General features: G+C 35.5%; 2 protein-coding genes and 1 long non-coding RNA gene across 6 annotated transcripts in view; all 3 read left to right on the plus strand.

Moving 5' to 3' along the window:
- The window catches only part of LOC127156684 (cytochrome P450 2F2-like), a 20,872-nt gene extending 2,707 nt beyond the window's left edge, over window positions 1-18,165 (plus strand). Inside the window, exons 2-10 of one of the 2 annotated variants that reach the window (XM_051099661.1) lie at window positions 2,328-2,599; window positions 2,771-2,933; window positions 3,117-3,269; window positions 3,351-3,511; window positions 4,128-4,301; window positions 5,534-5,672; window positions 5,754-5,941; window positions 6,013-6,154; window positions 6,241-6,805. In XM_051099661.1, the coding sequence (XP_050955618.1) occupies window positions 2,438-2,599; window positions 2,771-2,933; window positions 3,117-3,269; window positions 3,351-3,511; window positions 4,128-4,301; window positions 5,534-5,672; window positions 5,754-5,941; window positions 6,013-6,154; window positions 6,241-6,437 (1,479 nt within the window). In that variant the 5' untranslated portion in view covers window positions 2,328-2,437 and the 3' untranslated portion in view covers window positions 6,438-6,805. Of the gene's footprint in view, window positions 1-2,327; window positions 2,600-2,770; window positions 2,934-3,116; window positions 3,270-3,350; window positions 3,512-4,127; window positions 4,302-5,533; window positions 5,673-5,753; window positions 5,942-6,012; window positions 6,155-6,240; window positions 6,806-17,564; window positions 17,707-17,789 lie in introns of those variants that run through there. The other variant, XM_051099662.1, reaches the window with a different exon arrangement.
- The window catches only part of LOC127156685 (cytochrome P450 2F2-like), a 24,093-nt gene continuing 5,872 nt past the window's right edge, over window positions 8,369-26,589 (plus strand). The window contains exons 1-2 of one of the 3 annotated variants that reach the window (XM_051099664.1): window positions 8,369-8,583; window positions 8,659-8,821. In XM_051099664.1, the coding sequence (XP_050955621.1) occupies window positions 8,422-8,583; window positions 8,659-8,821 (325 nt within the window). In that variant the 5' untranslated portion in view covers window positions 8,369-8,421. Of the gene's footprint in view, window positions 8,584-8,658; window positions 8,822-24,843; window positions 25,079-25,153; window positions 25,317-26,589 lie in introns of those variants that run through there. The other 2 variants (XM_051099665.1, XM_051099663.1) reach the window with 2 other exon arrangements.
- Window positions 10,658-12,188, plus strand: LOC127156687 (uncharacterized). Its single transcript, XR_007825772.1, has 4 exons — window positions 10,658-10,790; window positions 11,031-11,149; window positions 11,269-11,311; window positions 11,439-12,188. It is a non-coding gene; the product is annotated as an uncharacterized LOC127156687 (long non-coding RNA).

Here is a 26,589-nt window from a genome sequence, read left to right on the forward strand (position 1 = left end):
TATTTTTACTATTTAAAAGAACTGCAGTCTAATTTAAGATATTTTAAAATGTAATTTATTCCTGTGATCAAAGCTACATTTTCAGCATCATTTCTCCTGTCTGTAGTGTCACATGATCCTTCAGAAATCATTCTAATATGTGACCCTGGACCACAAAACCAGTCATAAGTGTCAGTTTTTCAAAATTGAGCTTTATACATCATCTGAAAGCTGAATAAATAAGCTGAATAAATAAGCTAAAAGGGCGCCCGCGGTTTTGTTTATTTTGGGTTTTTGAACTTATTTCTGTCTGAATTTTCACTTTAAAGTGTTTTATCTTTAGGCACTGGTTAACTTCTGGCTGATAGATATATATAGACAGACAGATAGATAGATAGATAGATAGATAGATAGATAGATAGATAAATAGATAGATAGATAGTAGCATATATACTGACAGATAGATAGATAGATAGATAGATAGATAGATAGATAGATAGATAGATAGATAGTAGATAGATAGACAGATATATAGACTGACAGATAGATAGATAGATAGATAGATAGATAGATAGATAAATAGATAGATAGATAGATAGTAGCATATATACTGACAGATAGATAGATAGATAGATAGATAGATAGATAGATAGATAGATAGATAGATAGATAGCATATATACTGACAGATAGATAGATAGATAGTAGCATATATACTGACAGATAGATAGATAGATAGATAGATAGATAGCAGCATATACTGACAGATAGATAGATAGATAGACAGATAGATAGATAGATAGATAGATAGTAGCATATATACTGACAGATAGATAGATAGATAGATAGACAGATAGATAGATAGATAGATAGATAGATAGATAGATAGATAGATAGTAGCATATATACTGACAGATAGATAGATAGATAGATAGATAGTAGCATATATACTGACAGATAGATAGATAGATAGATAGATAGATAGATAGATAGATAGATAGTATATATTGATAGATACATTAAGCTAATATTGATAGATACACTACCAGTCAAAAGTTTTTGAATGGTAAGATTTTTAATATTTCAAAAAATATATATTATATATACATTTCTGCTTACCAAGCCTGCATTATTTGATCCAAAGTACAGCAAAAGCAGTAATATTGTGAAATATTTTTACTATTTAAAAGAACTGCAGTCTAATTTAAGATATTTTAAAATGTAATTTATTCCTGTGATCAAAGCTACATTTTCAGCATCATTTCTCCTGTCTGTAGTGTCACATGATCCTTCAGAAATCATTCTAATATGTGACCCTGGACCACAAAACCAGTCATAAGTGTCAGTTTTTCAAAAAAAAAAAGCTTTATACATCACCTGAAAGCTGAATAAATAAGCTTTCCATCAATGTATGGTTTGTTAGGATAGGGCAATATTTGGCTGAGATACAACTATTTGAATATCTGGAATCTGAGGGTGCAAAAAATTCAGAATATTGAGAAAATCACCTTTAAAGTTGTCCAAATTAAGTTCTTTGCAATGCATATTACTAATCAAAAATTAAGTTTTGATATATTTACAGTAGGAAATTTACAAAATATCTTCATGGAACATGATCTTTACTTAATTTCCTAATGATTTTTGGCATAAAAGTAAAATCTATAATTTTGACCCATACAATGTATTTTTGGCTGTTGCTACAAATATACCCCAGTGACTTAAGACTGGTTTTGTGGTCCAGGGTCACATATGCTGATTGCTGTTCAAGAAACATTTATTATTATTATTATTATCATTATTATTATCTATATTTATAACAGTTGAGTACATTTATTCAGGATTATCTGATGAATAGAAAAATCCAAAGATCAGCATTTATCTGAAATAAAAAAGCTTTTGTAACATTCTAAAAGAAAGTGATGATAAAGACATTTATAATGTTATAAAAGATTTCTATTTCAGATAAATACTGTTATTTTAAACTTTCTGTTCATCAAAAAAAAAAAACTGAAAATATTCTACTCAGCTGTTTTGAACATAATAATGATAATAAATGTTTTTGAGCAACAAACCAAAAGATCATGTGACTGCAGTAATGATGCTAAAACTTCAGCTTTAAAATCACAGGAATAAATTACATTTCAGATTATATTCAAATATATTAAAAATTTTACTATTTTTTCCTGTACTTTGGATCGAATAAATTCAGGCTTGGTGAGCAGGAGAGACTTCTTTAAAAAAACATCAGAATCTTACTGTTCAAATACATTTGACTGTTAGTGTACATTAAGAAAATAATTAAGTTCTGTCACTGGTCATTATAAATATATATATATTTTGATCCCCCAGGCGACATGCATCGTGGGAATGTTCAGTGTGTTTGAAGTGGGAGGGCTTATGCGTTACTATCTGAGAATATACGTGAAAGGAGAGCAGTTAACAGCTGGACATCAGTCAGCATGCTGGGCTTTCTGATACTGGTGTGGACATGCATCTTCCTCCTGTTCTTCTTCATCCAAATCCCGAGGCCTAAGAATTTTCCTCCAGGACCTCGTCCTCTGCCATTATTTGGGAATCTGCTGGAGCTAAACATCAACAATCCTCTGAAAGACTTTGAGAGGGTACAGTTTTACATTCTTTTTTTTAAACATAGCATTAATCACTAAAGAAATACATTAAGAACATCAGTACAGAATGCTTTTAAGAGTTTGGAATATTAATTGCATTGTAAAATATCTAATAATATGTTACACAACGAGCCACGTCTGATGCCTCAACACTAAACCTTTTAGCTTGCAGATCGCTATGGGAAAGTTTACAGCCTGTACATTGGATCAAGACCTTGGGTGTTTCTTAATGGTTTTGAGGTTTTGAAGGAAGCTCTTGTTACCAAGGCTGTGGACTTTGCAGGACGCCCACAGGACCTCATGGTCAACCATATTACAAAAGGAAGCGGTAAATCTAAATGAAAATGAACCTTCACTCTTATACCTTTGTACAGACTATGGTTAATCAATATCCTTTTGGGGCTGTTCACTTTGAGTCCCCTATATAGTTCAAAAAGCAATTTTATACCTTATCTGATCTATACACTTAGTATCACTAAGGTCACTAAAGGACATTTACATATTACCGCAGGTGTAATTTTGTCTGACTATGGGCCCAGTTGGAAAGAACACAGACGCTTTGCTCTGATGACCCTGAGGAACTTTGGCTTGGGGAAGCAGTCCATGGAGGAGAGAATTCTGGGAGAGGTTTCACACATTATTGCCAAATTGGAAAAAAGAGTTGGTAATAACGTGCTTATTTTTGTTACATGTTTGTATCTTTTTTGATTGGACATTCAGACTGACGCACATTGTGTTTGTGCAGGAAGCTCCTTTGACCCTCAGACTATGTTCCACAATGCTGCATCAAATATCATCTGTATTGTTCTATTTGGATCCCGTTATGATTACGACGATGAATTCCTCAAGCTATTCATTCACCTCTTTACAGAGAATTCAAAGATTGCCAATGGACCATGGGCCATGGTAAAGCATTTTATCAGTTTATCTTTGAAATGATTATATAAAGAGCTATTAACATATACATTCAGATCAAGTCCAAAAGTCTAAAACATAAATGTGACCCTGGACCACAAAACCAGTCGTAAGTAGCATGGGTAAATTTGCAGCAGTAGCCAAAAATACATTGTATGGGTCAAAATGATAGATTTTTCTTTTATGCCAAAAATTGTTAGGATATTAAGTAAAGATCATGTTCCATTAAGATATTTTGTAAATTTCCTACTGTACATATATCAAAACTTAACTTTGGATTAGAAATATGCATTGTTAAGAACTTAATCTAGGTAAATATAAAGGCGATTTTCTTAATATTTCAATTTGTTTGCAGATTTCCAGATTTTCAAATAGTTGTATCTCAGCCAAACACTGTCCTATCTTAACAAACCATACATCAATGGAAAGCTTATTTATACTTTCAGATGATGTATAAATCTCAATTTCAAAAACTGACACTTATGACTGGTTTTGTGGTCCATGGTCACAAATAATTATTCAAATAAATGTTCCAGGATTATGTTATATGATATATAAAGTGGTATTTTAGGCTTTTTATAAAGAAATGTTCTCTGTTTTATTGCAGATATACGATACATTTCCTTTGGTGAGAAGTTTGCCTCTGCCCTTTAAGAAGGCCTTCATAAATGCCCACAAAGCCAGAGAAATGTGTGAAGAATTGGTCAACGAGCACAAAAAGACAAGAGTCCCAAGAGAGCCTAGAGACTTCATTGACTGTTATTTGGATGAGCTTGATAAGGTGTGTTTCTGCATCTGTGATGGTATTTTTTTAGGAATGCACAATACTGGTACCATATTGGTTATATTGGATATTAGAGTTTTTTTTTAAATTTATCGATATATATTTTATGTTTAATTGCGCATGACCACTTCCTCTATTTTTTTTTAATACTCACTTAAAGTTAATATTTTAAACACGAATACCTTAAAGAAGTTGCTCATTTCCAGAACCAAAATTTACAGATAATTTACTCGCCCCCTTGTCATTCAAGATGTTCATGTCTTTCTTTTTTCAGTTGTAAAGAAATTATGTTTTTTGAAGAAAATATTTTAGGATTTCTCTCTATATAGTGGACTTCTATGGTGCCCATGAGTTTGAACTTCCAAAATGCAGTTTAAATGCAACTTCAAAGAGCTATAAACGATCCCAGCCAAGGAAGATGGGTCTTAGCTAGCATAACAATCTGTTATTTTCTAAAAGAAATTACAATTTCTTTACTTTTTTTAAGAGTTCACACAGAGCTACACAAGATGAGCATTTGAGGTTAAAAAGTATATAAATTGTATTTTTTTTTTAAGAAAATAACCTATCGTTTTGCTAGATAAGACCCTTCTTCCTCAGCTGCACCATAGAAGTCCACTATATGGAGAGAAATCCTTAAATGTTTTCCTCAAAAAACATAATTTCTTTAAGGCCAAGGTTGCCAGGTTTTCACAACAAAACCCGCCCAATTGCTACACAAAACTAGCCCACAACTAGCCCAGTCACATTTTGGAGGGGGTCTCCTGGTATAAAAAATCGCGTTCAGTAGGCTAAATGTCACATTACTGGGGTCACTTGAACCTGAGAGCATGAAAAACAAACAGCAACAACAATGTTAAAGTAGTCAAATTCTGCTGGAAAATCGTGGACTTGGCATCAATGCTTAAGGCTAACATATGTATACTAAAAGCCAAAAAACTTTACATTTAACTGTTAAATGTAATCTTTAGCAAATTTAAAACTGAATATCCATTTTCGTATTGTATAATGTTGCAATGCCGAAACTCACATGTAGCATTTAAAATGGTTTTTAGTGTTTTATTTTTAATTTAATTAAACAAAACACTCTAGAATTTTTAATACTTATTGGTTATCGGCCATAACATAAAAATATGTACTGTTTATTAGTATCATCTCTGGTATATTTTTTACTAAATATGAAAGTGGTACTTATTATCTCTAATCACTGGTTATTTCAACTTCACCAGAGAGGAAATGATGGTTCTTCGTTTTCCGAAGCTCAGCTTATCCTGTACGTTCTGGATTTGCACTTTGCAGGGACTGATACCACATCCAACACCCTCCTTACTGCATTTCTATATCTCATGACCTACCCAGAGGTTCAAGGTCTGTGTTTTGGTTCATCATAAAATTTCTACTAATTTGATCAATGCTTTTAACTTAAATATTAACTTTTTATTTCACCAGCGAGATGTCAAAAAGAGATCGATGAGGTTCTGGAGGGTAAAGATCACGCATCGTATGAAGACAGACACTATATGCCGTACACGATGGCTGTGATTCACGAGGTTCAGCGTGTCGCTAACACTGTACCATTAAGTGTGTTTCACTGCACCACCAAAGACACAACGCTGATGGGCTACAACATCCCAAAGGTGAAGAAACCTCCATATAAAGAAAGTTTCACCCTTTTGAAATCATAATGCCATCTCTTTTTCTTCTTTAGGGAACTTTTGTTATTCCCAACCTCACTTCTGTGCTAAAAGACGAAGGCCAGTGGAAGTTTCCTCATGAATTTAACCCAGCCAACTTCTTGAATGACCAAGGCCAGTTTGTGAAGCCTGAGGCCTTCATGCCTTTTTCTACAGGTAACATTTCAGAATCGCATACATGTGTAGGTTTTGTTTGTTTGAGTGTGTTTTGTAAATCATATACGCACGTGTGTCTTGTACAGGAACTCGCATTTGTCTCGGCGAGGGACTTGCACGTATGGAGCTCTTCCTGGTCATTGTGACTCTGCTGCGCCGTTATCAGTTTGTGTGGCCCGATGATGCCGGGGAACCAGATTACACCCCAGTATATGGGGTCACCCTCACCCCCAAACCCTACAGAATGCACATCAGACGCAGAGAGACTGTCAGATTAGGATGATTATGACAGATTTATATTGCAAAGATGTTTTGATATCATTATTTTAATAACACTTTGTATTATGACTGGTAATATATAATATAAAAAGTTCAGAAAAAAAATAGAAAAGACAGTCCTTGAATTAAAAGCTTTTACAAAATAATTTGATTTCAAATAAATGCCGTTCTTTTGAACTTTCTATTCATCAAAGAATCCTGAAAAAAGTATTAAAGGTTTCCACAAAACCTTACTCACAAAACATCAACAATAAGAAGAAATGTTTTTTAACAGCAAATCAGCATTTTTGACTGATTTTTTAAGTATCATGTGACAGTGAAGACTGGATATTTGCTGCTTGATCATGGGAATAAATTACATTTCAAAATATAGTGAAATATAAACAGTGATTTTAAATGGTAAAAATATTTCACATTTTTGTTCTTACTGTATTTTTCATCTAATAAATGCAGCTTTGGTATCAATAAAAGACTTATTTTAAAAGGGACATATCATGAAAATCTGACTTTTTCTGTTTAAGTGCTATAATCAGGTCTCCAGTGCATCTACCAACCTAGAAAATGTGAAAATGTCTTTCTCATCTGTTTACCTTCACAGACATAACCGACTGTTTATGTAACTTGTGTGTTTTTAACAAACTTTTGTGTATTTGACAGTTTAAGCGCAATAAGACATGAAAGAGAACTTAGTTTAGTACTCACATGCCTTGTGACAGCCACTTTCTGTGCGTGTGCTTCAGATGTGCGCTTAGAAAACCCTATATCAGAAGCCACTAATATGGCTTAAAACGTCTCCAGTTACTGTCATAACCTCAGTTTCCTGAGAGTGGGAATGAGACTCCTTCGCACTGCGATTCTCGCAATGAAGAGTGAACACTTAATAGCGAATGCTTGATTTCAGTGTGAAAGTCATGATAATCAAATCCAAACAGATGTTTTTTGGCAGAGCATCTGAGGTATGAGCTGTAAAGGCACAGCCGTATTCTGGAAAAGGGGGCGGGGAGCAGCAGCTCATTTGCATTTAAAGAGACGTACACTAAAACAGCTTGTTTCTGCTTCCACTTAAAATTTATATGATACATGATTCTGGGGACACCTGAGACTTATATTACATTGTCAAATGGAGCATAATCGATCTCCTTTAATTTATTTTTTTAAAACATAAATCATACTGTCCCCTGTGGAAGCTTGTTTCAGCCACTGAATGAAAAAATAAAAAAAGGTTATTGTGACTTGTTATCTCACAATTCTGACTTCTTTTCTCAGAACAGCGAGATACAAACTCACAATTCTGACTTTATTTCTCAGAATTGCAAGTTTATATCTCACAATTCTGAGAAATAAAGTCAGAATTACATGATATAAACTTGCAATTCTGAGAAATAAAGACGCAATTGCATGATATAAACTCGCAATTGCGAGTGATAAAGTCAGAATTGTGATATAAACTTGCAATTCTGAGAAACGAAGTCAGAATTGTGAGATGCAAACTTGCAACTGTGAGAAAATATCCCGCAAATGTGACTTTATAACTCGCAACTGTGCATTTATATCTCACAGTTCTGAGAAATAAAGTCAGAACTGCATGATATAAACTTGAAATTCTGAGAAATAAAGGCACAATTGCTGACGCAGATGAGACCGGAAGCCAGACTCATTAAATTTACAAATGGCCAATTCTTATATGGCAAAAATAAGGTGGATAAAAAAATCTTATTTTCTCTTGTAATTGGGCTTTTGGCTTAGACACCTGATTAACTGAATATATGGATATATCTCTACACTGAAGGGACATGAGTTCAAACAAGTTTGACCCAGGCTAAAATGTTGAGCAGTGTTTGTTTGCCTGGGTTCCCTTTATCTTTCCTGAAACACGGCTATAATATTTGCTCAGATAAGCAATGTACTAAGAGACCAAGGGCTCTGAGGTCATAGGCTTCTTTTGCTTGAGCAAAGCTAGAGGGACAACAGCTGGGCATCTAGTCAGCATGCTGGGCACTTTGATTTTTGTGTGGACATGCATCTTCTTTGTCTTCCTCCTCGTCCGGATCCGGAGGCCAAAGAATTTGCCTCCTGGACCTCCTCCTCTCCCTTTATTTGGGAATCTGCTTCATGTGAACATGGCCAATCCTTTGAAGGATTTTGAACGAGTATGGCTTTTGATCATCTAAAGCTCGAATGTTTAATTTTTTCTTGTTTGTAAAGTAATTTTCCAATATTTTAAGTTTGCAGAACAATATGGGAATATTTTCACCCTGTATACTGGGTCAAGACCAACCGTTGTTCTAAATAGCTTTGAGGTTGTTAAAGAAGCTTTGGTTACGAAGGCGCAAGACTTTTCAGGACGGCCTCAAGACTTCATGGTCAATCATCTCTCGGAGAATAAAGGTAACTCATATTGCAAGTAATACAGTCACAATCTTGATAGTGAGATATTGCATTTATGCAACAGTTCAATACAGAGTTTGTTTTTGAATTGGCCTAACTTACTAGACACAATACTGCTAATTAGGCTACATAGCTCCACAAGAAGTCAAAGCAGTTGTTTAAAAAACTGTGTCCTTCCTTAATGAATTTTGAATGACTGGTTGAGTAAATAAGTTGCGACAGTAGCTGCGTTTCCATTACCCTTCAAGATGTGCAAATGTAACCCTCTGGGCCTCTTCGTTTAGGCCTTGAGATGTTAGAAGCCTTGAAATGTAGCTTTTTGTTTTTTTCAGGAAAATCATTGTAAACTATTTTGTTTAATATTATTTTTAAGCATATTTTATAACAATATGCAATATTTATACAATAAATATTAATATATATTTATTTATACAATTAGTTTTTTTTAAATAAATGCAACATTTTACGTTAAAAAAGAGTGAACACATTTAAAATCCATTATTTTGAAGTGAGAATTGTGCCATTTGGTGTCATGTTAGCTCCTGTATAGCTCCCTATATACATATTATACATATATACAGAGGCTTTTGGATTACCATTGTTTTTTTTTTGACATGTTTTACTAGGATTTGCTTTTAGATATACATTTAGACATTCTAAAAGATTGCTTTTTGCCAAGATATTTAGATATTTTTGTTAGATAAATATCAGGTTGCATTATGATTACAATCAGACATTAAAATTTTGTCAGAAAGGGAACACATGGGAAGCATTACTGTTACTCACATATCAGGAACATCTGCTAAAATAAGACATAAAATAAGAAATAAAAACAATAATTATCAAACAGTAAATTGAAGAAAAAGAGGTAAAAAAATCTAAATAACCATAAATAAATATAATTGTAACTATTTACGTATAAACTGTAATTATTTTACAAGAAAATTGCTCTCCCCATCTCACATATTCTCAAAATTTGCTCGGTTGCAGTCTTACCAGTTAATTTCTGAGAGTGTGTGTGTGTGTGAGACAGAGACTCTTTTGTATTTTTTCATTTATTCATTTTATTCCACATATTCTCAGAATTTGCTTTGCTGTATTCCCCATTAATTTCCTATGTTCCTATGTCATTTTTGACCGCCAAGGAGCCAAGTATGACCTTTTTTTGTGACCCTTTAACATATCCGAATCATGTCCATGAATTTTCTGTGGGTTCACATAGCTAATGCAACGAAAGTCACCAAGTGTCATCTCATTCCGATGAAGCTACGATTTTTAAAATGTCAAAATACATTTTTTTTGGTCAAAAATGGCTGAAGAGGCCCAGAGGGTTAAATTGTAAATTGAAAATATGCCTAATGGAAATTTTGCAGAAAGCCGGACCAGAAAGTTTTAAAAAGTTTGAAAAGTTTATAAAGTTTAAAAAGTTTAAAAAGTTTTAAAAAGTTTTAAAAAAAAAGTTTATAAAGTTTAAAAGTTTAAAAAGTTTAAGTTTTAAAAAGTTTGAAAAGTTTATAAAGTTTATAAAGTTTAAAAAGTTTAAGAAGTTTTAAAAAGTTTTAGATTTGATGGTTTTCAGTCTGAAATAGTTTGAAGTCTGAAGTAGTTTTAAAAGGTTAAAGTTTGAATGTTTTGAAAGCAATACAGGCTGTCAGAGATAGATAGATAGATAGATAGATAGATAGATAGATAGATAGATAGATAGATAGATAGTAATGGTTAGATGATAGATAGATAGATAGATAGATAGATAGATAGATAGATAGATAGATAGATAGATAGATAGATAGATAGATAGATAGATAGATAGATAGATAGATAGATGGTTAGATAGATAGATAACAATTAGCAAGTTACTAGAATGATTGTAGCATGATTAGCATTTTACTAGCATGTTGCTAACATGTTTACCATTTTATTAACATGATAACAGGGGTGGCTGCTAGGGTGTTGCTATGCGGTTGCTAGGGTACTCAGGGTGGTTGCTAGGGCGGTTGCTAAGGTACCCAGGGTGGTTGCTAAGGTGTTGCTATGCCGTTGCTAGGGTATCCAGGGTGGTTGCTAAGGTGTTGCTATGCGGTTGCTATGGTAACCAGGGTGGTTGCTAGGGCTGTTGCTAGGGTACACAGGGTGGTTGCTAAGGTGTTGCTATGCGGTTGCTAGGGTAACAGGGGTGGTTGCTAGGGTGTTGCTAGGCTAGGGTTGCTAGGTACTCTGGGTGGTTGCTAGGCCGGTTGCTAAGGTACCGAGGGTGGTTGCTAAGGTGTTTCTATGCCGTTGCTAGGGTATCCAGGGTGGTTGCTAGGGTGTTGCTATGCGGTTGCTAGGGTACCCAGGGTGGTTGCTAGGGTGTTGCTATGCGGTTGCTAGGGTAATAGGGGTGGTTGCTAGTGTGTTGCTATGCGGTTGCTAGGATACTCGGGGTGGTTGCTAGGCCGGTTGCTAAGGTACCCAGGGTGGTTGCTAAGGTGTTGCTATGCCGTTGCTAGGGTATCCAGGGTGGTTGCTAGGGTGTTGCTATGTGGTTGCTAGGGTACCCAGGGTGGTTGCTAGGTGTTGCTATGCCGTTGCTAGGGTGTCCAGGGTGGTTGCTAGGGTGTTGCTATGCGGTTGCTAGGTAACTGGGGTGGTTGCTAGGGTGTTGCTATGCGGTTGCTAGGGTAATAGGGGTGGTTGCTAGTGTGTTGCTATGCGGTTGCTAGGATACTCGGGGTGGTTGCTAGGCCGGTTGCTAAGGTACCCAGGGTGGTTGCTAAGGTGTTGCTATGCCGTTGCTAGGGTATCCAGGGTGGTTGCTAGGGAGTTGCTATGTGGTTGCTAGGGCACCCAAGGTGGTTGCTAAGGTGTTGCTATGCCGTTGCTAGGGTGTCCAGGGTGGTTGCTAGGGTGTTGCTATGCGGTTGCTAGAGTAACTGGGGTGGTTGCTAGGGTGGTTGCTAGGCCATTACTAGTTGTCACAGATCATTACTATGGAGTGTTGTAGAGTTCTTAGCATGTTCTTAACCTGATTTAGCACTTAGCTAATCACTTTTAGCATGTAGGTATTCACTGCTAGCATGACTAGCATCTTAAGGATTCCTATTTGCTAGCATGAGTCAAAAGAACCAAGTCCCATGTCTCTATGATGTTCTGATGTAGAGATATAGGACTTGCTAAATGGTTGCTAGGGTACTCTGTTTGGTTGCTAGGGAGTGGCTTAAAAGCTGCCAATGATGACACACTAAAGGCTGCTTGCCAGTATGAATGATATAAAGCAACCCCCATGTCTCTATGACATTCAGATTTGAAGATATGTCTGTGTGGGTTTGGGTTACTAGGGTGCTAGCTAGCTAGCTAGCTAGCTAGCTAGATAGATAGATAGATAGATAGATAGATAGATATAGATAGATAGATAGATAGATAGATAGTAGATAGATAGATAGATAGATAGATAGATAGATAGATAGATAGATAGATAGATAGATGAGTTGGAATGAGTTTAAATGGATTAGAAATACAGTACATAGAAGGGAAGTTTGATTGAGCCTCAAAGGATTCTGGGAGTTTTGACAGTTGAAATTTGAAAAGTGCTGGCTCATTTGAACATTCCGTCAATGTAAGTCTATGGGATTTTTCCCAGTTTTAAACATCATTTTTAGGAAAACCGTAAGTCCAATCAGTTAGAAAAGATATAGCAACTCGAGTCAGACCAGTCTGAAGATCTGGGCTGAGTTTGGAGTTTGTAGAGTTAAAGGTCTAGGAGGAGTAGCAGTCAGAAATTTTAGTCTCAGAAGAATAATAATAATAATAATAACTAGATAAAAAAGTTCGTCAAGACAAACTTTAAGTTGGCTTGAGAAAGCCGGACCAGAAAGTTTTAAAAAGTTTGAAAAGTTTAAAAAAAAAGTTTAAAAAGTTTAAAAGTTTTAAAAAGTTTAAAAAGTTTAAAAAGTTTAAGAAGTTTAAGAAGTTTAAAAGTTTTAAAAAAAAGTTTAAAGTTTGAATTCAGTCTGTCAGATAGTAGCTAGATAGATAGATAGATAGATAACAGATTATGTTTCTTAGATGATTAGATTTATTAGCATGTTTCTAGCATGATTAACAAAGTTGATAGCATGTTTCTAGCATGATTAGCATGTTGTTAGCATGTTTCTAGCATGATTAGCAAGTTGCTAGCATTTTCTAGCATGATTAGCATGTTTGCTAGCATGTTTCTAGCATGATTAGCATGTTGCTAGCATGTTTCTAGCATGATTAGCATGTTGTTAAGCATGTTTCTAACATGATTAGCAAGTTGCTAGCATGTTTCTAACATGATTAGCAAGTTGCAAGTTTCTAGCATGATTAGCATGTTTCTAGCATGTTTAGCATGATTAGCATGCTAGCATGTTTCTAGCATGATTAGCATGTTGCTAGCATGTTTCTAGCATGATTAGCATGTTTAGCATGTTTCTAGCATGATTAGCATGTTGTTAGCATGTTTCTAGCATTAGCATGAATGATTAGCAAGCATGTTTCTAGCATGATTAGCATGTTGCTAGCATGTTTCTAGCATGATTAGCAAGTTGCTAGCATGTTTCTAGCATGATTAGCATGTTGCTAGCATGTTAGCAAAGTCTAGCATGATTAGCAAATGTTGCAAGATTGTTTCTAGCATGATTAGCATGTCGCTAGCATGTTTCTAGCATGATTAGCATGTTGCTAGCATGTTCCTAGCATGATTAGCATGTTGCTAGCATGTTTCTAGCATGATTAGCATGTTGCTAGCATGTTTCTAGCATGATTAGCAAGTTGCTAGCATGTTTCTAGCATGATTAGCATGTTTCTAGCATGTTTCTAGCATGATTAGCATGTTTCTATGCATGTTTCTAGCATGATTGTTTCATGTTTCTAGCATGTTTCTAGCATGATTAGCATGTTGCTAGCATGTTTCTAGCATGATTAGCATGTTTCTAGCATGTTTCTAGCATGTGTTTCTAGCATGTTGCTAGCATGTTTCTAGCATGATTAGCATGTTGATAGCATGTTTCTAGCATGATTAGCAAAGTTAGCATGATTAGCATGTTTCTAGCATGATTAGCATGCTAGCATGTTTCTAGCATGTTTCTAGCATGATTAGCATGTTTATTGTTTCTAGCATGATTTTTCATGTTTCTAGCATGATTAGCATGTTAGCATGTTTCTAGCATGATTAGCATGTTGCTAGCATGTTTCTAGCATGATTAGCATGTTGCTAGCATGTTTCTAGCATGATTAGCATTTCTTAGCATGTTTCTAGCATGATTAGCATGTTTTTAGCATGTTTCTGTTTCTAGCATGTTTCTAGCATGTTGTTAGCATGTTTCTAGCATGATTAGCATGTTTGTTTCTAGCATGATTAGCATTTTAGCATGTTTCTAGCATGATTAGCATGTTGCATGTTTCTAGCATGATTAGCATGTCATGTAGCATGTTTAGCATGTTTCTAGCATGTTTCTAGCATGATTAGCAGTTGTCTAGCATGTTTCTAGCATGATTAGATGAGATAGCATAGATGTTTCTAGCATGATTAGCATGTCGCTAGCATGTTTCTAGCATGATTAGCATGTTGCTAGCATGTTTCTAGCATGATTATGATTAGCAGATATGTTGCTAGCATGTTTCTAGCATGATTAGCATGCATGTTTCTAGCATGATTAGCATGTTTCTAGCATGATTAGCATGTTCATGATTAGCATGTTTCTAGCATGTTTCTAGCATGATTAGCATGTTTCTTAGATGTGTTTCTAGCATGATTAGCATGTTGCTAGCATGTTTCTAGCATGATTAGCATGATTGTTGCTAGCATGTTTCTAGCATGATTAGCAGTTGTTTAGCATGTTTCTAGCATGATTAGCATGTTGCTAGCATGTTTCTAGCATGATTAGCATGTTGCTAGCATGTTTCTAGCATGATTAGCATGTTGCTAGCATGTTTAGAGCATGATTATAGATAAAGTTGCTAGCATGTTTCTAGCATGATTAGCAGATTGAGAGATGTTTCTAGCATGATTAGAGTTAGATAGATGATTCTAGCATAGATAGATAGATAGATAGATAGATTCTAGATATAGATAGATAGATAGATAGATAGATAGATAGATAGAGATAGATAGATAGATATAGATAGATAGATAGATAGATAGATAGATAGATAGATAGATAGATAGATAGATAGATAGATAGATAGATAGATAGATAGATAGATAGATAGATAGATAGAGTTAGATGATAGATAGATAGATAGATAGATAGATAGATAGATAGATAGATAGATAGATAGATAGATAGATAGATAGATAGATAGATAGATAGATAGATAGATAGATAGATAGATAGATAGATAGATAGATAGATAGATAGAGTTTGAATGAGTTTAAATGGATTAGAAATACAGTACATAGAAGGGAAGTTTGATTGAGTCTCAAAGGATTCTGGGGATTTTGACAGTTGGAATTTGAATAGTGTTGGCTCATTTGAACATTCCGTCAATGTAAGTCTATGGGATTTTTCCCAGTTTTAATCGGGATTTTTAGGAAAACTGTAAGTCGGATCAGTTAGAAAAGATATAGCAACTCGAGTCAGACCAGTCTGAAGATCTGGGCTGAGTTTGGAGTTTGTAGAGTTAAAGCTCTAGGAGGAGTAGCAGTCAGAAAATTTAGTCTCAGAAGAATAATAATACATCAAAACACCATGTGAAACCATTTGACAGTTTTCTCTCTTTCTCTCTTTTTGCAAAATCATATGAAAAAGGACTTAGTACTAGTACTAACTAAAATGAATAGGTGGTAAAGACACGTATGAGCAGGATAAATTAAGATATTAGCCTAATATTTCACCTACCTGACTGATAAAATGATAAGAACAAATGTGAATATTGTCAAGGTTCTTGCCCTGGAAATCCTGGTTCAGTTTGGCCAACCACAAACGCTTTTTGTCCCTCAGACAGATGTTTTGCACTCTTTCCCTTGATTTGTTATAACTTTTGGCAGTGTTGCCAAGTCCGTGGTTTTCCAGTGGAATTGGGCTACTTTAACACTGTTGCTAGGAGTTGTTTTCATGTCCGTGGGTTGTAGCGACCCCAATAACTAAATATTTAACCCCAGGAATGCATTACCCGGGGAACCAAAAAAAAAACATGTATTTTACCCCCAGAACATCATTTTTAACAGGGGACTCCCTTCAAAACGCGATTGGGATACTTTTGGGCTAGTTTTGAGTAGCAATTGGGCAAGTCAGCATCCCTGACTCCAATTGTTTTTCCCAATCTGACCAGTTAGTACAGCCCAAAACATGACAATAATTGACCATTTTCAAAAGCAATAATCAGCTAAATATGCAAGTTTCGTTTGGTTTAGTGGCATTGTTTACGTTCAATGCCGCCAATATGGCCGATTGATGGCGCGTCGTGAAAACACTCTATACTGTTAATTTCTTTCAAGATTTTGATACCTTGTTTTATTTACTTGCCGTTTTTTGTATCATTCATATTTGGCTGGGTGGTTAATAAGACATTTTCTGTGGTGTGACAAACTCAGAACACATATTTAATATTGAGAAAAACTTGCATTTTATAAGATTGTACGATAATGTCAAAATGTCTTTTCCCAACAGATATATGACACACTTCCTCTACTGAGAATCTTGCCCCTGCCATTTAAAAAAGCATTTGATAATGCACAGAAGTTAAAAAATATGAATTTGAGTCTGATCAACAAACATATGCGCACAAGAGTCCCAGGAGAGCCGAGAGACTTCATCGACTGCTATCTGGATGAGCTTGATAAGGTGCGTGTTTCTTCCGAAACACAGTGGAGTCAAAATGTGTAAAACCACATTGATTCAAATCTGATTTAAACCTAAAAATACTTTTCATGCAAATTGTTATGCTGATAATATAATTTACAATGAAAAACACTGCGTTACATTAGAAAACAGAAGCATTTGTATTGGCTTTCAAAGATGTTTTTTTTCATTCTTGTACAGCTTTACCACAGTTTGAGACTCAAATTAAAAAATATCTTATGTGCTCCAGAGAAAAAACGATGGTTCCACCTTTTCTGAAGACCGGCTCATCATATACATTTTGGATTTGCACTTTGCAGGGACTGATACCACATCCAACACCCTCCTCTGTGCTTTTCTCTACCTCATGAACTACACAGAGGTTCAAGGTTTGTTTAAAATGCAGATGTTTAATTTAAATTGGAGACAGCATAGTAGGAGGAGATAGACTTCTCATAGAAAAACAGATGAAACAAATCATAGGAACTGTAGCAACTAAAGTACCTCCAGACATTACATGATGTGCAACACTAGAAAAGAGATTGCAAATTCAGTTTTTAAGTGATTTGAACTAAAGAAGCTAAATTTATGATATTGTTGTCCTTTCTTTATTGCTAATTTGATGTATGTTGTAAACTTTCAGGACTATGTTAGCATATTAGCTAAGATAACTCTTTTAAACTCCTTAAACATGACCTTGTGTACAGCAAAATGTCAAAAAGAGATCGATGAAGTTCTGGAGGGTAAAGATCACGCATCGTATGAAGACAGACACAATATGCCGTACACGATGGCTGTGATTCACGAGGTTCAGCGTGTCGCAAACACTGTACCGCTAAGTGTGTTTCACTGCACCACCAAAGACACCACGCTGATGGGCTACAACATCCCAAAGGTGAGGAAACCTGCCTGGAAAGTTTTTAGTGCTTCAAAACAAATTTGAACTGTTTCTCCTTGGTTAGGGAACTGTGATCATTCCCAACCTCTCTACCGTACTAAAAGAAGAAGGTCAGTGGAAGTTTCCTCATGAATTCAACCCAGCCAACTTCCTGAATGAGCAAGGCCAGTTTCAGAAGCCTGAGGCCTTTATACCCTTCTCTACAGGTAACCATTCAGAAATGTATAACATTTTTGTGTCGCATCTCATCCAAACCTGATATGTAAGCATCATAAATCATGTTTTACAGGTCCACGTGTGTGTCTCGGTGAGGGTCTTGCGCGTATGGAGCTCTTCCTGGTCTTCGTTACTCTGTTGCGCCGTTTCCAGTTTGTGTGGCCCGAGGATGCTGGGGAACCAGATTACACCCCAGTGTATGGGATTACCATGACACCCAAACCCTACAGAATGCACATCAGACACAGAGAGACAGTTAGACAGTAAATCATAATGCCAAATATGTTTTCTCCCTATACAGGATATGATTTGATAAACAGATCTATAATTAAGCATTTCGCTTATGAAAAGAAAGTTTGTTGAAGATATTTCTGAAATCTCTACAGGGATAAAAATATGTACAAGAATTTCATGGAAGAACATAATAAAGTTCTAATCAAGCTGTTAAATGTATGTGTGTGTGTTAAATAGACAAAGTGCATTGTTTTTGTTTATGTGATGAATGCAGGAGAAAACTGTGACTTCCATTTATCCATTTTTCCAAACCTTCACTAAAGCGAAATTTGGCGAAGAAAGATTGGTGGGATCTCTAACTTGTAGAACCTCTTACTGTATTATCAACACAAGGTAGGCTATGTAATAAAGTAGATTTTATTAACAAAAGATAGGCAAGAGTAATCAACAACTACTAAATGAATAGCATGAATGAAATAGGAATAAAGTGCATAAGATGCATAAAATGCAAGTGATTATGTTGGGCGTGACTATGTCAGAGCTACGTTATCTAGAAAGATAAACTGTTGCTACTCTGAAACAAATAAGGTTGATTGAACAGTCTGGTGGCGGTGACTTCTACCACCGGTTGTGCTGGTAGCGGTACAGTGGGGGAAGGAGCAGGAATCCGTTTCGACAGCCTTGAAGATGAAGCGCTGTAGGATGCTGATCTCCTGGAGCACCAAAGGGTCCTAAGATCTGGAACATGCAGATGTGGCCCTGGAGTAGGTGCTGAAGGTCCACGCAAGCAAATGTACCTTGAAGTGAAGGTTTGAATAAGTATTGTACTTGTTTAAAACACGCTTTCACTTGAAAATATTCAGTATCTTGAAGGAACAAACTAATTCATTGAAAACTATAACTTTTTGCTCATGTCCACTGCCATCATCCTAGTCTTCACATTCTTTCTGATTTGAGTGATCCATCTCTGTCAAGCTTGTTAAATAGGCTATGTTTAACATGTGAATTCTTGCTAAATATGCAGTTATATTATGGGTCGTTGTCATGAATTGTACTCGTGATAGAGTGATGCTGGAGCGCTCTTCGAGTGAGTAAAAACACAACACTCCGACTTTTGAAATTTCCACTCCTCACTTCATTAAAAATCACACGCTTCTTTAAAAATCTCCGCTCCGCTCCCACTCCGCTCACATACTCTGGTTCTAGTACACCACCAAAACAAAATCAAGACTTTGTAAAAGAACATAATAGGACCCCTTTAAGTAAAGAACATGTTCCATGAAGATATTACCTACTGTAAATATATCAAAACTTAATTTTTGATTAGTAATGTGCATTGCTAAGAACTTCATTTGGACAAGTTTAAAGGCGATTTTCTCAATATTCTGATTTTTTTTGCACCCTCAGATTCCAGATTTTCAAATAGTTGCGTCTCGGCCAAATATTGTTCTATTCTAACAAACCATACATCAATAGAAGGCTTATTTATTCAGCTTTTGGATGTTGTATAAATTTTAATTTTAAAAAAACTGACCTTTATGATTGGTTTTGTGGCCCAGGGTCACATATACATTACTATATTTCATATTTACATAATATACTTTGAGTGCAAAAAGGTTGCTGTACCCATGCGATAACAGTACAACTCTTCATATGAATAAAAGGCGACCCCATCTTTTTAACCAACTTTTCTATGCTGTTATACAACCTAAAGTGCATCTGTTTACATCCGTTGAAGGCGCGGTGCACCATGGGATTACCTAGGAGCGTAACTAGACCCTTAATTTGTCAGTGTATTCATTTACATTTATAGTCGCGGCAAAAACACAATGTAGTAACCTAATTCACGCTTATAAAAGCGGCACAGGCACTTTAACCAAAAACACAAGCTAGTGCCATCCTTTTGCATAGAAATCCACGTCCGCGCATCAGGCTTTCAAGAAAAAAGTGATAGAAAAATTAATGGTGGCCTGTGCCCCAGTAGAGCTTCAGGTCTAGCAACGCTCCTGGATGACCTGATAAAAAAAAATGGAAGGCTCCTGCATTCTATCGAACAGCCTATAGAGGGCGATAAGAACGGCACATTTAACTCAAGCGGCCATGTGGGGGCCACAGATGCTGTTTTCCCCTCTTTGTCATATGATGAATTGAAAAATGCATTGAAGTTTTTTATTATTGTAGTTTGTGTTTGAATTAACCCTTCAATGCAATAAAGTGCACACGGTTTTGCTTGCTTTGGATTTTTTCTATTTCTTTCCGTCTGAATTTTCAATAAGTGTTTTATCTTGAAGAATTGTTTAACTTCTGGCAGGTAGATAGATAATAATATAGTAATAATAGTAATAAAGGCCTATTAATAATGATATATGTGACCCTGGACCACAAAACCAGTCATAAGTAGCATGGGTATATTTGTAGCAATAGCCAACAATACATTGTATGGGTCAAAATTGTAAATTTTTCTTTTATGCCAAAAATCAGTAGGATATTATGTAAAGATCATGTTCCATGAAGATATTTTGTAAATTTCCTACTGTAAATATATCAAAACTTAATTTTTGATTAGTAATATGCATTGCTAAGAACTTCATTTGGACAACTTTTCTCAATATTTGGATTTCTTTTGCACCCTCAGATTCCAGATTTTCAAATAGTTGTATCTCAGACAAATATTGCACTATCCTAGCAAAACATACATCGATTTATTCTTTCAGATGATGTATAGACCTCAGTTTCAAAAATTTACCCTTTATGACTGGTTTTGTGGTCCAGGGTCACATAGATAGATAGATAGACAGATAGTATATATTGATAGATACATTAAGCCAATACATACTGATAGATACAATACCAGTTAAAAAATTTTAAACAGTAAGATTTTTATTGTTTTTTTAAAGAAGTCTCTTCTGCTCACAAAGCCTGCATATTTGCTTATTTGATCCCAAATACAGCAAAAGCAGTAATATTGTGAAATATTTAAAGTAACTGCTTTACTTTCTTTCTGTTTGAATATATTTTAAAATATAATTTATTCCTGTGATCAAATCTGAATTTTCAGCATCATTACTCCAGTCACATGACCTTTCAGAAATCATTATAATATTCTGATTTGCTGTTCAACAAACATTATTATCAATATTTAAAACAGTTACGTGCATTTTTTTCAGGATTCTTTAATGAATAGAAACATCCAAAAATCAACATTTATCTAAAATAAAAAGCTTTGTAACAAAGGGGGTGGGGGGTGCTTTACATTAATCAAACGTGATCATAAAGACATTTATAATGTTACAAAAGATTTCTATTTAAGATATATGCTGTAGAGATTTCAGAAATATTTCTATTCATCAAAGAAACCTGAAACAATTCTACTCAGCCCTTTTAAACATAATAATAATAATAATAATAATAATAATACTACATGTTTTATGAGCAGCAAATCAGAATATTAGAATGATTTCTAATGAAGTAATAATGCTAAAATTTCAGCTTTGAAATCACAGGAATAAATTACATTTTTAAAATATATTTAATAGAAAGCAATTATTTTAAAGAGTAAAAACATTTCAGAATTTTACTGTTTTTGCTGTACTTTGGATCAAATAAATGCTTCTTTAAAAACCATTAAAAATCTTACTGTTCAAATACTTTTGACTGTTAGTGTACATTAAGAAAATAATTAAGTTCTGCCACTGGTTATTATATAAACATATATTTTTTTGATCCCCCAGGCAACATGCATCATGGGAATGTTCAGTGTGTTTGAAGTGGGAGAGCTTATGCGTTACTATCTGAGAATGTATGTGAAAGGAGAGCAGTTAACAGCTGGACATCAGTCAGCATGCTGGGCTTTCTGATACTGGTGTGGACATGCATCTTCCTCCTGTTCCTCTTCATCCAAAACCGAAGGCCTAAGAATTTTCCTCCAGGACCTCGTCCTCTGCCATTATTTGGGAATCTGCTGGAGCTAAACATCAACAATCCTCTGAAAGACTTTGAGAGGGTACAGTTTTACATTCTTTCTTTGAACATAGCATTAATCACTAAAGAAATACATTGAAGGGGATATCGGATGCCAAGTTCACTTTTACATGTTGTTTGAACATTAAACATCTTTCCTAATAATGTGCTAGTTAGCAAGTTTTAGCGGCTAAACGTGGCTAAAGTAAACAGGCTCGTCACATCACAGAGAGAAGAGGGGGCGGGGCAAGCAGAGCTCATTTGCATTTAAAGCAGCCTCGACTAGAATGAGATGATTTTTTCAAAGCTGTTTTGGCAAGGTAAAAAGGGTGTTGTTTTACACAACCACTGAGAATTTTTAACCAAAGTACATTACAGACTTTTCATTAAGACCCTAAAGAATCATATCAACTTGTGGAAAATGGGCATCCGATGACCCCTTTAAGAACATCAGTACAGAATGCTTTCAAGAGTTTAGAATATTAATTGCATTGTAAAATATTTAATAATATGTTACACAACAAGCCACGTCTAATGTCTCAACACTAAACCTTTTAGCTTGCAGATCGCTATGGGAAAGTTTACAGCCTGTACATTGGCTCAAGACATTGGGTGTTTCTTAATGGTTTTGAGGTTTTGAAGGAAGCTGTGGACCAAGGCTGTGGACTTTGCAGGACGCCCACAGGACCTCGTGGTCAACCATATTTTAGAAAAAGGCAGTAAATACACATTAAAATGAACTTTCGCTCTTATACCTTTGTACAGACTTAATCAGGTTAATCAATATCCTTTTGGGGCTGTTCACTTTGAGTCCCATATAGTTCAAAAAGTAATTTTCTACCTCATCTGATTTATACTCTTAGTATCACTAAGGTCACTAAAGGACATGTACATATTACCGCAGGTGTAATTTTGGCCGACTATAAAACGTAAAATTATATGATACGTGATCTGTGGGTATTTTGAGCTGAAACTTCACAGACCCATTCTGGAGACACCTGAGACTTATATTACATTGTCAAAAGGAGCATTTCTTTTTTAAAAACATAAATCATAATGTCCCCTATGGAATTCCGCCACTGAATAAAAATATTTAAAAAGGTTATTGCGACTTATCTCACAATTCTGACTTTTTTTCTCAGAATTGCATGATACAAACTCACATTTCTGCCTTTTTTTCTCAGAATTGTGAGATATAAATGTACAATTCTGAAAAATAAAGGCGCAATTGTAAGAAAAAGTCAGAATTGTGAGACACAAAGTCAGAACTGCAAAAAAAGAGTCAGAATTGTGAGTTTATATCTCACAGTTCTTACTTTATTTTTTGCAATTTTGAGTTTATATCCCTGAAGGATTCATAATAATATGAATTATTAGTTCTTTTGTTATTATTAACCTCCGAGATTGTTTGATTGAATAAAGTTATCTAGGTTTAACACATATTAGTAGTGATAGACTATGGTAAGAGTGGATTGTGTAACAGCGTCCTTTTACACGCTGAGCTCTATTTTTCCTGTGGGTCATAGTGTCAGGACACAAGGTGTCATTGGGACCTCCTGTCTACATGACTGAAGAGTGATCAGGACATCTGTGATAGGGAAGTGTCTTCATAATACATATTAAAGTGAATCCTGCTTTATTCTGTATCTACCTTCTAAGATGCTGACGGCATAGTATGTGTGACAAACCATACTGATAAGATTCTTGTCAGAGCTAGACAACCTTGACGTACAGATAAGTGTTCTATATGTGTGTCTGTATCTGTCTTTGAGTTCAGATGAGAAGACTGTCATTTGTCGCAGAGCTGGTCAGAAATAGGTCTCTGGAGAGACCTATTGCATCTAACCTCTGATTGCTTGTCACCTAAATAATCACTGAAGATATGCTTACGTCCATGTGTGGAGTTTTTCTAAGTTTATCTATGCTTCGACCAACCAGAATAATTTTTACCTAAGTAGTGACGTAGTTAGTGGCCTCTGTTAGAGTATAAGTACTGTTGTATTAATAGTGTACGCAGAGCGGCTTACGAACTCCGTCGAGAGTATTGAAGCTGGCTTCTGCTGATGAAACTGCAAACTATTCTCTTCAGTAAATTCTTCTTTGATTGACTGCATCGCTGACTCCTGATCTTCATTTCCACACACCTACCCTTTGGGTTTAACTATAATACCTCTAACATCCCGCAAATGTGACTTTATAACTTTATATCGCAATTGTGCATTTATATCTCACAGTTCTGAGCAAAAAAGTGAGAATTTTGAGATGTAAAAAGTCAGAATTGTGAGATCACAATTACCTTTTTTATTTTTTTTAAGTGGCGGAAATGGGCTTCCATAGTCCCCAAACCTTTCAACAGTAGTGTACCTTCATTAAACATGAACATTCCGCTAGATAGCACTAACTATAAAACACTGAAGAAAAAACTAAAACAAAAAGTATAAACTGCAAATAAAACATTGTTAAATTTAAAATTACATAACCTTGTCTACCCAGTAGCACCTTATTCGGTTCATTAGCCACTGTAGGGAAATAATGTGAAGAATAACAATGTGCAGTAAATGGTAAAACTGTTTGCATTACAAACCAGCGTGTTCGTAATTAAGATAATACATTAAAATAATATGGTAAGAAACACCCATTTGAAATATCAAGCACAAAACAAGCTGTTTTGTACAGCTTAAAATAACTCGACGCAGATGAGACCAGAAGCCAGACTCATTAAATTTACAAATGGCCAATTCTTATATAAGGTGGATAAAAAAAAATCTTATTTTCCCTTGTAATTGGGCTTTTGGCTTAGACACCTGATGAGTTCAAACAAATTTGATCCAGATACGCTAAAATGTTGAGCAGTGTTTGTTTGCCTGGGTTCCCTTTATCTTTCCTGGAACACGACCACAATATTTGTTCAGACAGTGGATGTACTAAGAGACCAAGGGTTCTGAAGTCATAGGCTTTTTTTGCTTGAGCAAAGCTAGAGGGACAACAGCTGGGCATCTAGTCAGCATGCTGGGCACTTTGATTTTTGTGTGGACATGCATCTTCTTCGTTTTCCTCCTCGTCTGGATCCGGAGGCCAAAGAATTTTCCTCCTGGACCTCCTCCTCTCCCTTTATTTGGGAATCTGCTTCATGTGAACATGGCCAATCCTTTAAAGGATTTTGAACGAGTAAGGCTTTTGATCATCTAAAGCTTACATGTTTAATTTTTTCTTGTTGGTAAAGTAATTTTCCAATTTTTTAAGTTTGCAGAACAATATGGGAATATTTTCACCCTGTATACTGGGTCAAGACCAACCGTTGTTCTAAATAGCTTTGAGGTTATTAAGGAAGCTTTGGTTACAAAGGCGCAAGACTTTTCAGGACGGCCTCAAGATTTCATGAGCAGTCATCTCACGGAGAATAAAGGTAACTCATATTGCAAGTAATACAGTCACAATCTTGCTAGTGAGATATTGCATTTATACAGTGGTTCAATACAGAGTTTGTTTTTGAATTGGCCTAACTTACTAGACACAATACTGCTAAAAAGGCTACATGCTCCACAAGAAGTCAAAGCAGTTGTTTAAAAAACTGTGTCCTTCCTTAATGAATTTTGAATGACTGGTTGAGTAAATAAGTTGCGACAGTAGCTGCGTTTCCATTACCCTTCGAGGTGCGCAAATTTAACCCTCTGGGCCTCTTTGTTTAGGAGTCACACTTGGCTCCTTCACCGTCAAGTGTGACTGAAGCCTTGAAATGTAACTTTTTGTTTTTTTCAGGAAAATCATTGTAAAATATTTTTGTTCAATATTATTTTTAAGTATTATTTTGAATTTTGAGGGGATTTTATAACAATAAAATAAATTATTTATAAAATAAATATTAATATATATTTATTTATACAATTATTTTTTATAGTTTTTTTTTTTTATAAATGCAACATTTTACTATTAGGTACTATTACTATTTGCTAAGAGTGAACACGTTTAAAACTTTTTTTTTTTAAGTGAGAATTGTGCCATTTGGTATTATTGTCAGGCATTCACCACAGCTACCTCCACCATCTGTGTCACAGCACTCCCGCTCACTCTCACCTGAGTACTGATTGCCATCACCTGATTTCACTCTGCCCTGCCCTATTTAAGACCCCGGCAATCAGTACCTCACTGTCTGGTCTACCGTTCACATCCTGTGAACTTTCTCCTGGTCCATTTGTACTCCTTCCGTGCTGATCACATAGCCGAGGAACTGGACAGAAGATTGGTGGAACTCACACTTCTCTTTAAGTAGAGGTTATGCTCTCGGAGCCTCTGAAGGACCCGCTGGACGTGCTGGCGATGGTCTGCCAAGTTCCGGGAGTAAATGAGGATGTCATCAATGTACACCACAATGAACCAATGATGTTCCTGATATCTGAGTAACAGTAATGCTTCCCATGTGTTCCCTTTCTGACAACATTGGTGTCTGTTTTGCACTCTTGATATTCTAGAGTGTCACCTCATGATTGCTGCACAGTGGCTGATTTGTACCACCAAAAGATTTTTCAGATTTTTTTATATTTCCCTATGTTGGTCATTTTTGACCGCAAAGGAGCCAAGTGTGACTTTTTTTTGTAACATATCCAAATCATGTCCATGATTTTTTTTGTGTTCACATAGCTAATGCAACAAAAGTCACCAAGTGTCATCTCATTCCGATG

Source organism: Labeo rohita, chromosome 25 (genome assembly GCF_022985175.1).
Source record: "Labeo rohita strain BAU-BD-2019 chromosome 25, IGBB_LRoh.1.0, whole genome shotgun sequence".
Classification (NCBI taxonomy): Eukaryota; Metazoa; Chordata; class Actinopteri; order Cypriniformes; family Cyprinidae; genus Labeo; species Labeo rohita.